This window comes from Scyliorhinus torazame, chromosome 11 (genome assembly GCF_047496885.1).
Source record: "Scyliorhinus torazame isolate Kashiwa2021f chromosome 11, sScyTor2.1, whole genome shotgun sequence".
Classification (NCBI taxonomy): domain Eukaryota; kingdom Metazoa; phylum Chordata; class Chondrichthyes; order Carcharhiniformes; family Scyliorhinidae; genus Scyliorhinus; species Scyliorhinus torazame.
In genome coordinates, this window is record NC_092717.1 from 119,625,871 (window position 1) to 119,638,593 (window position 12,723).

Here is a 12,723-nt window from a genome sequence, read left to right on the forward strand (position 1 = left end):
TCTTTTGTCCATGTATGGACCAAGGCTGTAATGAGGTCAGGAGCTGAGTGACCCTGAATAGTGGTATTTCATTTGTTAACTTGCAGTCTACCATTTCAGAACCTAAGAAATTATGGGAAATCTCTTTTAGAAGTCTAGGGTGTAGGACATCAGGCCCTGGGAATTCGTTGGATTTTAGTCCCTTGATTTTCTCCAGTACTTGGGCGAAATTCTCTGGAAACGGCGCGATGTCCGCCGACTGGCGCCCAAAACGGCGCAAATCAGTCGGGCATCGCGCCGCCCCAAAGGTGCGGAATGCTCAGCATCTTTGGGGGCCGAGCCTCAACCTTAAGGGGCTAGGTCGGCGCCGGTCGAATTTCCGCCCCGCCAGCTGGCGGAAAAGGCCTTTGGTGCCCCGTCAGCTGGCGCGGAAATGACAACTCCGGGCGGCGCATGCGCGGGAGCGTTCGCGGCCGCTGACGGCATTCCCGCGCATGCGCAGTAGAGGGAGTCTCTTCTGCCTCCGCCATGGTGGAGACCGTGGCGAAAGCGGAAGGAAAAGAGTGCCCACACGGCACAGGCCCGCCCGCGGATCGGTGGGCCCCGATCGCGGGCCAGTCCACCGTGGGGGCACCCCCCGGGGCCAGATGAGCCCGCCCACGCCGCCTTGTCCCGCTGGTAAGGTAGGTGGTTTAATCTACGCCGGCGGGACAGGCATTTTAGCGGCGGGTCTTTGGCCCATTCGGGCCGGAGAATCGCGTGGGGGGGGGCCCGCCAACCGGCGCGGCGCGATTCCCGCCCCCGCCGAATATCCGCTGCCGGAGACTTCGGCAGCCGGCGGGGGCGGGATTTACGCCAGCCCCCGGTGATTCTCCGACCCGGCATGGGGGGTCGGAGAATCTCGCCCCTTATTTCTGTTGATATTAATTACCTTGATTTCCTCACTCTTAGCCTGTAGGTTACTCTCAATTTCTGCTATGTAGGAACATAGGAAGTAGGAGCAAGAGTTGGCTGTTTGACTCCTTGAGCCTACTCGGTCATTCAACTAGGTCATGACTGATCATCTACTTCAACTCAATTTTCCTGCATTATCTCCATATCCTTTGTTGCCTTTAATAGTTAGAAATCTAACATACTCAATGAATGAACGTCCACAGTACTGTAGGATGGAGAGTTCCAAAGATTCAGCACCCTCCATTGAAGAAATTCCTCCTCTTAAGTGACCTCTCTTATTCTGAGATTTTGTCACTTGGAGGACTTGGGTAGGGTTCTAAATGAATACTTTGTGTTGGTGTTCTCTAAACAGGGACAATGTGTGTATAGAAATCAGGGAGAATGACCCGTGATTTAATTAAAGAAATTAACATCGACAGAGTGGAGATTGAGTGGCCTGTCATGCTTAATTATAGATAAACCTCGAGCTGGATGAAATGTTTCCCAGGCTATTGAGTGAGGCAAGGAAGGAAATAGCAGGGGCACTGGCAATCATTTTCAATTCCTCTCTGGCCACAGGAGAGATACTGGAGGATGAGTTGCCATTATTCAGTTAAGAAGAAAGGGACAAACCAGGAAACTACAGGCCAGTCAGATCAACTTTTCCCTTGGTGGAGTGATCAATGACCAGGGTGCATAGATTTAAGGTAAGTGGCAGGAGGTTTAGAGGGCTGTGGGGAAAAACGTTTTCACCCAGAGGGTGGTGGGTTTCTGGAATTTGCTGCCTGAAAGGGTGGTGGTGGCAGAGACCCTCATAACATTTAAGAAGTACTTAGATGTGCATTTGTTTTTTTTCTTTTCTCTTTTTTAAAATAAATTTAGAGTACCCAATAATTTTTTTTCCAATTAAGGGGCAATTTAGCGTGGCCAATCCACCTAACCTGCACATCTTTGGGTTGTGGGGATGAAACCCACGGAGACATGGGGAGAATGTGTAAACTCCACACGGGCCGGGATTCAAACCCGGGTTCTTAGCGCTGCAGTCCCTGTGCTGACCACTGTGCCACATGCCGCCCCCAGATGTGCACTTGTGATGCCAAGGCATACAAGGCTTTGGACCAAGTGCTCACAAATGGGATTAGAATTGTTAGGTGTTTTTTTTTTAACCAGTGCAGACGTGATGGGCCGAAGGGCATTTTCTGCGCTGTAGACCTGACTCTAAACAAGAATGAAACCAGGCAATTGCAGTTCCATCCAAACAGGTGACACTGGGATTGGATCAAAATTTCAGGACCGAAGGCTGCAGATTCAGAGGATTAGTTTACTTGTGTCACCATCAACTAGGATGGGGCAATAATTCTCATTGGAAAGTGTGGGCGGGTCAAGGGTTTTCTCTTTTGAGGAGCGGTCTGTGGGTGTCAGCTTTCAAGGAGAAGAGGGTAGTACCTGAGAGAGAGAACTTGCGAATGTCAGCTAACATGGGAACCAGGAAAGGAAGCTAAGTAGTCAGCACTTGAGTGGAAATAATGCCTAGAGAGCAAAAAGTAGGCCTCATTGAGAAAATGAAGTGGAAGAGAAACTAGAGAAGAAGGTAAATTCCAGATTCCGGCTAGAGGAAACATTATTGGAAGTGTGAGTTCGGGGAAAAGAGGAAAGGGAACCAATGGTTTCAATCTTTGTAACAAAGTCTCTGAGCTCTTTGCACTTCCTCACTTCCTTCCTGTTGGAAGTGAGGGTGGAGGCATTAAAGGAGGGTGGATAATGATGGAGAAGAGAAGTTGGATGTTATGTTTGCCTTCCTTGATGATATTTGAAAAGTGGATTGTTTCAGTGAAAGAGAGTATTGCCTAATGTTTATTCAGATGCTCTAAACAGAATTGGTAATGAATAAATTAGCTGTCAAAGACATTAAAATCCATGACACTTTGAGTTTTTGAAGCAGAGATGAGTAGTATACTGTGACAGTCACAAATCTGTATGTTCGCAGAATAATTTTAATCTTGCCCACTCTCTCTCAATGGGAAATGATTTGCTAGGACTCCTTCCTCACCGTGTTTAAAAAGCCAGAATTAATCCCACCGTTTTAACTTTCATTTCTTTACTTTTTGTGCTAAAACCATGGGCGGGATTCTCCAATAATGGGGCTATGTCCCCACGCCAGCGTCAAAACAATTCTCCAATTTGCAGGGGCCTAGCAGGGCCTGGAGTGCATCTCGTAGCTCTGCATTTCTGGTCGGGAGTCTGCGCATGTGCATGGTGACGGCCTGCGGCGGCCGTCCCGTGCGACATGGCAGACTCGGCCTGCGGAGTGGCACCAGTAATGTCGGTCCCCGCGAGATCATGCCGCCTGCGGATCGGTGCCGCCCGATTGCTTGCCTGGCTGTCTGTGAGCCCCCCCCCACCCCCCCGGTGAAGGATCCCCCCCGCGCCCCCCATCACGGCGGCCGTTCCCGACAGGCAAAACGTGGTTAGAACCATGCCGTCGGGAACTCGGCCACTTGTCCTCAGAATCGCCACTCAATGACCCCCTACCCCGCGCTGCGAGGACTCGGGAACCGGAGAATCGCGGGAGCGGCGTCGGGCCGGATTTCGGCATCAACGCCAATTCTCCACCCCCGCGCTGATCGCAATTTCAGCACGGAGGCTCGGAGAATCCCAACCCATGTTCTTTATCTTATCTATCTGCGATGCTGCTTTTTAAATTTTGCATTATTTAAATTTTTTTAATCTATTTTCTGGAATGTGGGTGTCAGTGGCAAGGCCAGTATTTATTGTTCTCCAGTTGAGTGGTTTGCTGGCCTTTTCAGAGGGCACTTGAATCAACCACATTGCTGTGGATCTGGAATCATATTTACGTAAGGACAGCAGATTTCCTTCTCTCAATCAAGAACAGTTTCATGGTTACTGTTACTATTTAATTCCAGATTTTTAAAGTTAAATTTAAATGTTTCTAGTTGCCACGTTTGAACCCCTGTCCCCAGATCATTAACGTGGGCCTCTGGATTACTGGTCCAGTGATGTTACTACTCTGGCCTTTGCAATGCAAAGGGTTCTCGGGACTCGGGTTTGCAGTGTCCTGCAGAAGTATAAGGGTTTCCAGTACACTTCAAACAATGCCGCTTTGTAAATTTAAAGGTCTGGGAAGTATGGGAGTTGCCCATTTGAAGTTGAAACTTGGGCAATTCACATGTGGTCAGTGCATCATTTCCACAGGGTCCACTGTGCATCTTCATTTGTACACCTAGTCTTCAGCAGTACACCTAGTCTTCAGCAATCTGGAAACCACAAGATTTGGCTGAATAATTGTGTAAATTCATTACTTGTTATGGTAACAATATTTTTCAAAGCTTTTTTAAAATTTGGAGTACCCAATTATTTTTTTACAATTGAGGGGCAATATAGTGTGGCCAATCCACCTAACCTGCACATCTTTGGTTGTGTGGGTGAACCCACACAAACACAGGGAAAATGTGCAAACGCCACACGGATCGAACCCAGGTTGTCAGTGCCAAAGGCAGCAATGATAGCCAACCTGACGCCCACATTTTTAAAAGCTGACCAGTTGATGCTTCTTGGAAGTTGCGATGATCTATTGAGTAGATTGTGCAGCAGATATGCCATAATCACACTGTTGACGATACAGGCCCCTGCATTCAGTCCACAAATATGACCCTGAGCTTCTAGCCTCCTGTCATTTTAATTCTCCACCCCACTCAGACTGTCCTCTGTCTTCTACAATGAACCACCAGATAAACCCGAGAAACAGGAACTCATCTTTTACTTGGGTGATTTACAGCCTTTCGTGCTCAACGTTGACTTCAGAAATTTCAGATCATCTTTGCTACATTTCTTTCTCGATGGCAGCTGATGACGATTCTGCTCGTCCCACTTAGCATAGAATCCTTTCAGTACAGAAGGAGACCATAGAATCCTTTCAGTACAGAAGGAGACCATAGAATCCTTTCAGTACAGAAGGAGACCATAGAATCCTTACAGTGCAGAAGGAGACCATTCAGCTCATTGAGTCTGCACCGACCCTCCAAAAGAGCACTCTACCTAGGCCCATTCCAATGCATTGATCATGGCCAATCCACCTAACCTGCATAATCCAGGATTGTGGGAGAAAACTACGGAGTACCTGGAAGAAACCCACGGAGGCATGTGGAAAATGTGCAAACCCAGTCATCCAATGCCGGACTCCACTCTGGTCCCTAGCACTATGAGGCAGCATGCTAACCATTGTGCCACCGTGCTGCCCATAGCTCATCTCGATCCATCTTTATGCTCTTTGTCTCACTACCATTCCCTTTCACCTTGCACCATTATCCTCACTGTCCCGGAGTGTCTCCTACACTCCATCCTTTTGTTCTCCTCTCTCTCTCTCTCTCTCTCTCTCTCTCTCTCTCTCTCTCTCTCTCTCTCTCTCTCTCTCTCTCTCTCTCTCTCTCTCTCTCTCCCCCCCCCCCTCAACTCTGCCTGTGTACTTGTATCTCTAACTTTCATTAATCTGAAATGTTAATTTTGTTTCTTTTTACGCCGATTCTGGCAGGCTTGCTGAGTCTTTCAGCATTTTCTGTTTTTATTTCAGATTTCCAGCACCTGCAGCATTTTACTTTGTGCCATTATTTCAACAGCACAGCCAACTAACACTCGTCTCTTTTTCAGATAAGCACAGCACTAGTAAAAATGGGAAGAAAAGCGATGGCCCCTCTGGAAGTTCGTTCTTCACGTGGTTCATGATAATTGCTTTACTGGGTGTCTGGTCATCAGTAGCTGTTGTTTGGTTTGATTTGGTGGATTACAAAGATGTTCTAGGTAAGTTTTTCAATTTTAGTTCTTAAATATTCAGAGGAACCTTGTAGGGAGGAGGTCCATAATCTTATTGTTTGAAGACTATCTTTGGAAAAGTGATGTGGTATAAGTGGAATTACAATATTATTTTGGGCCTATCATTTAGCAAATTATTTTTATTAATGAAATCCTTTATTTTGTACTTTAGTCACCCTAATTTCTGGGCTACGCATCTACACCTTTCCCTTGTTGCAATGGTCTAACTGCTGCCTGGGATTCCATAGAGATACTTACACATGCTATATCTGTAGCCAGTTGTTCATAGCCCAGTACAAAATATTCCCGCGAAATCAATAAAATTAAAGTTGAATAGGTAATTTAAATAAGAACTGTAGAACCATAATGACATTTTGGAGATAATACTCGGGGGAGGGGTGTTTACCTATTATATCAAAATGAATTTAATGAATATATTTGTGGTGTATAATAGTGTTAATCTTAGCCAAAATTTGCACTGTAATGTTTGAAACAAACATTTGAAATCAAATTAAAACTGTAGTAAACTAATCCAATATGAAACCGAGCATCAACTTTCTCATTCTGATGGCACGGCACCCAGGTCTACCCCACTGCCATCTCTCAACTTTTCCACTGACACTAAATTATCAGACTACTATACCCAGTGCTGTCTGGACAAAAATCTCCTCCAATTAAACATTGGGGAAACAAAGCCATTGTCTTCAATTACCATTGCTAACTTAACCCCTCGTGAGACCCCAAGCAGAACTTCCCACCACCCACCCACACGATCATTAAGACTGCGGGCTGGATTCTCCGCAGCACCGCACCAAAATCGTGTTTAGCGCGGGGCGGAGAATCCAATTTCAAGCTGAAATCGGGGGCGCCGGTCAGCGATTCTCCGGGACCCGAGAATCGACGTGATCGTGGAGTACACCGCGCGGCTAGGGACCCATTGACAGAGGCCAGCCCAGCTATCCTCCGCTCCCGACCGGCCGAGTTCCCGATGGTGTGGAACTAACCTATTGCCGGTTGGGATGCACGCGTGGACTCCGCGGCCGCCCTGGTGGGGGGCGGGGCGATAGGACACCGGGTGGGGCCTTGTAGGCAGCCGGAGTTGAGATCCGCGCGGTCAGATCCTCGTGCGTGCGGCTCCTCGGAGGACTCTAATTTTTGAGTCTGCCTCTGCGGTCCGAGTCCACCATGGTGCTTGGCGCGTGGCTGCTGTAGACTGCCGCCGTGTGCATGCGCGGACTCAAAATCGAAGTGCAGGGGCCCATATCCGCAGCTAAAGCTGCGTGAATTACTCCGGATCCCTGCTAGCCCCCTGCAGGGCTGTGAATTAGCTTTACTTGTTTCCAGGAATCTCCAGAGTAAAGCTCTAGAGTTTTTACGCCGGCGTGGGGACGTAGTCCCATTTTGGGAGATTCCAGCACCACGTATTTGCACCTCTGTAACATAGACCAATTCTGCTCCTGAAACCCTCATCTGTACCTTTATTATATCTAGAAATGACACACCTGGCCAGCCACCCCGCATTCTGCCCTCTGTAAACCTGAGGTCATCAAAAATTGTTTGCCTATGTCCTTACTTGCACAAAGTCCTGTTCACCTATCAGCCATTGCGATTACTGATCTACGCTGGCTTGCGGTCAAGCAACACATTAATTTTAATTTCAAATCCTTCCAATATCTTGTCCATCCCCATCTTCTGTAATCCTCTCTAGCCCCTGCAATCTACACATATCTGCACTCTAATTCTGACTTCTTGAGCGTCCCTGATTTTAATTGCTCCAGCATTAATGTATGTACCTTCAGCTGCTAGGGCCCCATGTTTGGAATTTTCTTCCTAAATCTCTCTGCCTCCATGAAACCTACCGGGACCAAGCTTCTGGCCACTGCCTTTGTATTGCCATTCATGGCTTGGTGTCAAATGTAGTTTTATAGACTTCTTTATGAAGCACTTTGGGATGTTATTACATTGAAACACTACATAAATACGTGGTTTGTGAGTTTTTTAGTGTCTTCTGGTCATGCTTCATTTTTTTTGGTAGTGTTTATAATAGTACTAACTAACCCACAATACATTAAATATTTTATTTTTATCATGCATGCAGCAAAAGCAAAGGAATTTCGTTATAATTTTTCAGAGGTGTTACAAGGTAGGATTTTCCCTTGTTCTCACATGCTCTTACCTTCTATCCAGAATTTTCTTTTATGTATCTTTTTTTTAAACTGTGTTGAAACCAGCCAATGTTTGTACTTTTTTCTATCCTGTGATTGCAGTACACGTTGGTTTATGTTTTGTTTACTGTATTGTGTAATTTTTCGAGTACTTTTTTATTTTCTTGCAATATTGAATATGGGGAGGCCGTTGCCACATAGCATTCATAGAATCATAGAATTTACAGTGCAGAAGGAGGGCATTTGGCCCATCGAGTCTGCACCGGCTCTTGGAAAGAGCACCCTACCCAAGGTCAACACCTCCACCCTATCCCCATAACCCAGTAACCCCACCCAACACTAAGGGCAATTTTGGACACTAAGGGCAATTTATCATGGCCAATCCACCTAACCTGCGCATCTTTGGACTGTGGGAGGAAACCGGAGCAACCGGAGGAAACCCACGCACACAATGGGAGGATGTGCAGACTCCGCACAGTATCTTGTGCTTCATAGCCATGGGCTAATTAACATTTAGTGATGGCCAAAGTAGGTTTTAGCTCTTGTTCTGGTCTCCGATTGAGATAATAGGTGGGAAAGCTATTATATGCTTGTATTTCTAATTTGATTTTTCCAATAATTAAGATTGAAGTTAGTTTTTTGGAGGTACTGGTAGAAAACCTGCATGTATGTAGTACTGATGAGGTGTTACTGCAAATTCGATTGTAATTATTTAGATGTTTCAGCATGGCAATTAATTGCATTTTAGTTTTAAAATAATTCACGATATACTGATTTGTATGCATTTAATAATGTGTGCCATGTCACATTTGTGTTTAACCGTTGACCATGGTTAGCTACATTTGATTTCAAAAATATTTTGGTTATCTGACAGTATTTTTAAAAAAATATATATTTTATTCAAGTTTTTTGGCCAAACATAACAATACGTAGTGTTTCTTTTACACAACAATAAAGCAATATAAATAACCGTGGCCAGTTTTAAACAAATAAATAAGTAATATATAAACAAAAACAAAACTAAATGGCAACTGCCTTGACCAAAATAAATACTCTCCAAAAACACAATCCAACAATCCAATATACAATTACATATACCAAATACCTATACATATACAATAACATCCCTGAGAGTCCGTCCGATTCCTCTTTCCCCCCCCCCCCCCCGGTTGCTGCTGTTGTCTACTTCTTTTCCATTCCCTCTATCTTTCTGTGAGGTAGTTGACGAACGGTTGCCACCGCCTGGTGAACCCCTGAGCCGAACCCCTTAACACTAACTTAATCCGTTCTAACTTTATAAACCCTGCCATATCGTTTATCCAGGTCTCCACACCCGGGGGTTTGGCTTCCTTCCACATTAACAATATCCTGCGCTGGGCTACAAGGGACACAAAGGCCAACACGTCAGCCTCTCTCGCCTCCTGCACTCCTGGCTCTTCTGCAACCCCAAATATAGCCAACCCCCAGCTTGGTTCGACCCGGACCCCCACCACCTTCGAAAGCACCTTTGCCACCTCCACCCAGAACCCCTGTAGTGCCGGGCATGACCAGAACATGTGGGTGTGATTCGCTGGGCCTCTCGAGCATCTCGCACACCTAGCCTCTACCCCAAAAAATTTATTAAGCCGTGCTCCAGTCATATGCGCCCTGTGTAGCACCTTAAATTGTATCAGGCTTAGCCTGGCACACGAGGACGATGAGTTTACCCTACGTAGGGCATCAGCCCACAGCCCCTCCTCAATCTCCTCCCCCAGTTCTTCTTCCCATTTCCCTTTCAGCTCATCTACCATGATCTCCCCCTCGTCCCTCATCTCCCTGTATATGTCCGCCACCTTACTGTCCCCCACCCATGTCTCTGAGATCACTCTATCCTGCACTTCCTGCGTCGTGAGGAATTCCCTCACCTGTTAGAATAGAATCATAGAAGTTTACAGCATGGAAACAGGCCCTTCGGCCCAACCAGTCCATGCCGCCCAGTTTTTTACCTTTAAGCTAGTCCCTGTTGCCTCGCAAAAGCCCTCAATTGCATATACCGAAATGCATTCCCTTGGGGCAACCCATATTTCTCCGTCAGCGCTTGCAAACGTCCCATCTACAAATAGATCTCTTAGTTAGATCTCCCAGCTCTTTGCCATGCTCCAAATCCCCCATCCATTCTCCCCAGAACGAACCTATGATTGTTTCTTATCGGGGACCGCACCGAAGCTCCTGTCCCTCCCCTATGCCGTCTCCACTGCCCCCAAATTCTCAATGTAGCCACCACTACCGGGCTTGTGGTGTATTTCTTTGGTGAGAACGGCAACGGCGCCGTCACCATTGCTTGCAGGCTAGTCCCCCTGCAGGACGCCCTCTCCAATCTCTTCCACGCCGCTCCCTCCCCTTCTCCCATCCACTTACACACCATTGAAACATTGGCGGCCCAGTAGTACTCATTTAGGCTCGGTAGTGCCAGTCCCCCCTGTCCCGACTACGCTGCAAGAATCCCCGCCTCACTCTCGGGGTCTTCCCAGCCCACACAAAACTCATAATGCTCTTCTCAATTCTTTTGAAAAAAGCCTTCGTGATCACCACCGGGAGGCACTGGAACACAAAAAGGAATCTCGGGAGGACCACCATTTTAATCGCCTGCACCCTACCTGCCAATGACAGGGACACCATGTCCCATCTCTTGAAATCCTCCTCCATCTGTTCCACCAACTGTGTTAAATTAAGCCTATGTAATGTACCCCAATTCTTGGCTATCTGGATCCCCAGGTACCGGAAGTCCCTCGTTACCTTCCTCAACGGTAAATCCTCTATCTCTCTGCTCTGCTCCCCTGGATGCACCACAAATAACTCCCTTTTCCCCATGTTCAGTTTATACCCTGAAAAATCCCCAAACTCCCCAAGTATCCGCATTATCTCTGGCATCCCCTCCGTCGGGTCTGCCACATATAGCAACAAATCATCCGCATACAGAGATACCCGGTGTTCTTCTCCTCCCTCCCCCCCCAAGTACTCCCCTCCACTTCCTGGAACCCCTCAGTGCTATGGCCAGGGGTTCAATCGCCAGTGCAAACAATAACGGGGACAGAGGACATCCCTGCCTCGTCCCTCTATGGAGCCGAAAATAGTCAGACCCCCGTCCATTCGTGACCACGCTCGCCATCGGGGCCCTATACAGCAACTGTACCCACCTGATATACCCATCCCCAAAGCCAAATCTCCTCAACACCTCCCACAAATAATCCCACTCCACTCTTATCAAATGCTTTCTCGGCATCCATCGCCACCACTATCTCCGCTTCCCCCTCTGGTGGGGGCATCTTCATTACCCCTAGCAGCCTCCGTATATTTGTATTTAGCTGTCTCCCCTTCACAAACCCAGTTTGGTCCTCATGAACCACCCCCGGGACATAATCCTCTATCCTCATTGCCATTACCTTGGCCAGAATCTTAGCATCCACATTCAGGAGGGAAATGGGCCTGTATGACCCGCATTGCAGCGGGTCTTTTTCCTCCTTTAGGAGGAGCGATATTGTTGCCTCTGACATAGTTGGGGGCAGCTGCCCCCTTTCCCTCGCCTCATTAAAGGTTCTCATCAGTAGCGGGGCCAGCAAGTCCAAATATTTCTTATAGAATTCAACTGGGAATCCGTCTGGTCCCGGGGCCTTCCCCGCCTGCATGCTCCCAATCCCTTTCACTACTTCCTCCGTCTCAATCTGTGCTCCCAGCCCCACTCTCTCCTGCTCCTCCACCTTAGGAAATTCCAGCTGATCCAGAAAGCACATCATTCTCTCCTTCCCGTCCGGGGGCTGAGCTTCATATAGTCTTTCATAAAATGCCTTGAACACTCCATTCACTCTCTCCGCTCCCCGCTCCATCTCTCCCTCCTCATCTCTCACCCCCCCCTATCTCCCTCGCTGCTCCCCTTTTCCTCAGTTGATGGGCCAACAACCTACTCGCCTTCTCCCCATATTCGTACTGTACACCCTGTGCCTTCCTCCATTGTGCCTCTGCATTACCCGTAGTCAACAAGTCAAATTCTCCATGTAGCCTTTGCCTTTCCCTGTACAGTCCCTCCTCCGGTGCCTCCGCGTATTGTCTGTCCACCCTCAGAAGTTCTTTCAACAACCGCTCCCTTTCCCTTCCCTCCTGCTTTCCTTTATGTGCCCTAATAGATATCAGCTCCCCTCTAACCACTGCCATCAGCGCCTCCCAGACCACTCCCACCTGTACCTCCCCATTATCATTAAGTTCCAAGTACCTTTCAATACACCCCCTCACCCTTAAACACCCCCCCCCCTCATCTGCCAATAATCCCATGTCCATTCTCCAGGGTGGAAGCTGTTGTTTTTCTTCCCCTATCTCCAGGTCCACCCAGTGTGGAGCATGATCCGAGATGGCTATAGCCGTGTACTCCGTCCCCGTCACCTTTGGGATCAGTGCCCTTCCCAAAACAAAAAAATCTATTTGTGAAAATACTTTGTGTACATAGGAGAAAAACGAAAACTCCTTACTCCTAGGTCTACTAAATCTCCAGGGATCTACTCCTCCCATCTGCTCCATAAAATCCTTAAGCACCCTAGCTGCAGCCGGCCTCCTTCCGGTCCTGGACCTCGATCTGTCCAGCCCTGGGTCCAGCACCGTATTAAAGTCTCCACCCATTACCAACTTCCCCACTTCTAGGACCGGGATTCGTCCTAACATACGCCTCATAAAATTGGCATCATCCCAGTTCGGGGCATACACGTTCACTAATACCACCGCCTCCCCTTGCAGTTTGCCACTCACCATCACGTATCTGCCTCCACTATCCGCCACTATAGTCTTTGCCTCA

At 47.7% G+C, this 12,723-nt stretch overlaps 1 protein-coding gene across 18 annotated transcripts in view; it reads left to right on the plus strand.

The window, feature by feature from the left end:
* The window catches only part of unm_hu7910 (un-named hu7910), a 275,063-nt gene that overhangs the window by 63,649 nt on the left and 198,691 nt on the right, over positions 1–12,723 (plus strand). For 16 of the 18 annotated variants that reach the window (XM_072467698.1, XM_072467699.1, XM_072467685.1 and 13 more), the window contains exons 2-3: positions 5,578–5,727; positions 7,838–7,882. In XM_072467698.1, the coding sequence (XP_072323799.1) occupies positions 5,578–5,727; positions 7,838–7,882 (195 nt within the window). The remainder of the gene's footprint in view (positions 1–5,577; positions 5,728–7,837; positions 7,883–12,723) is intronic. The other 2 variants (XM_072467689.1, XM_072467700.1) reach the window with 1 other exon arrangement.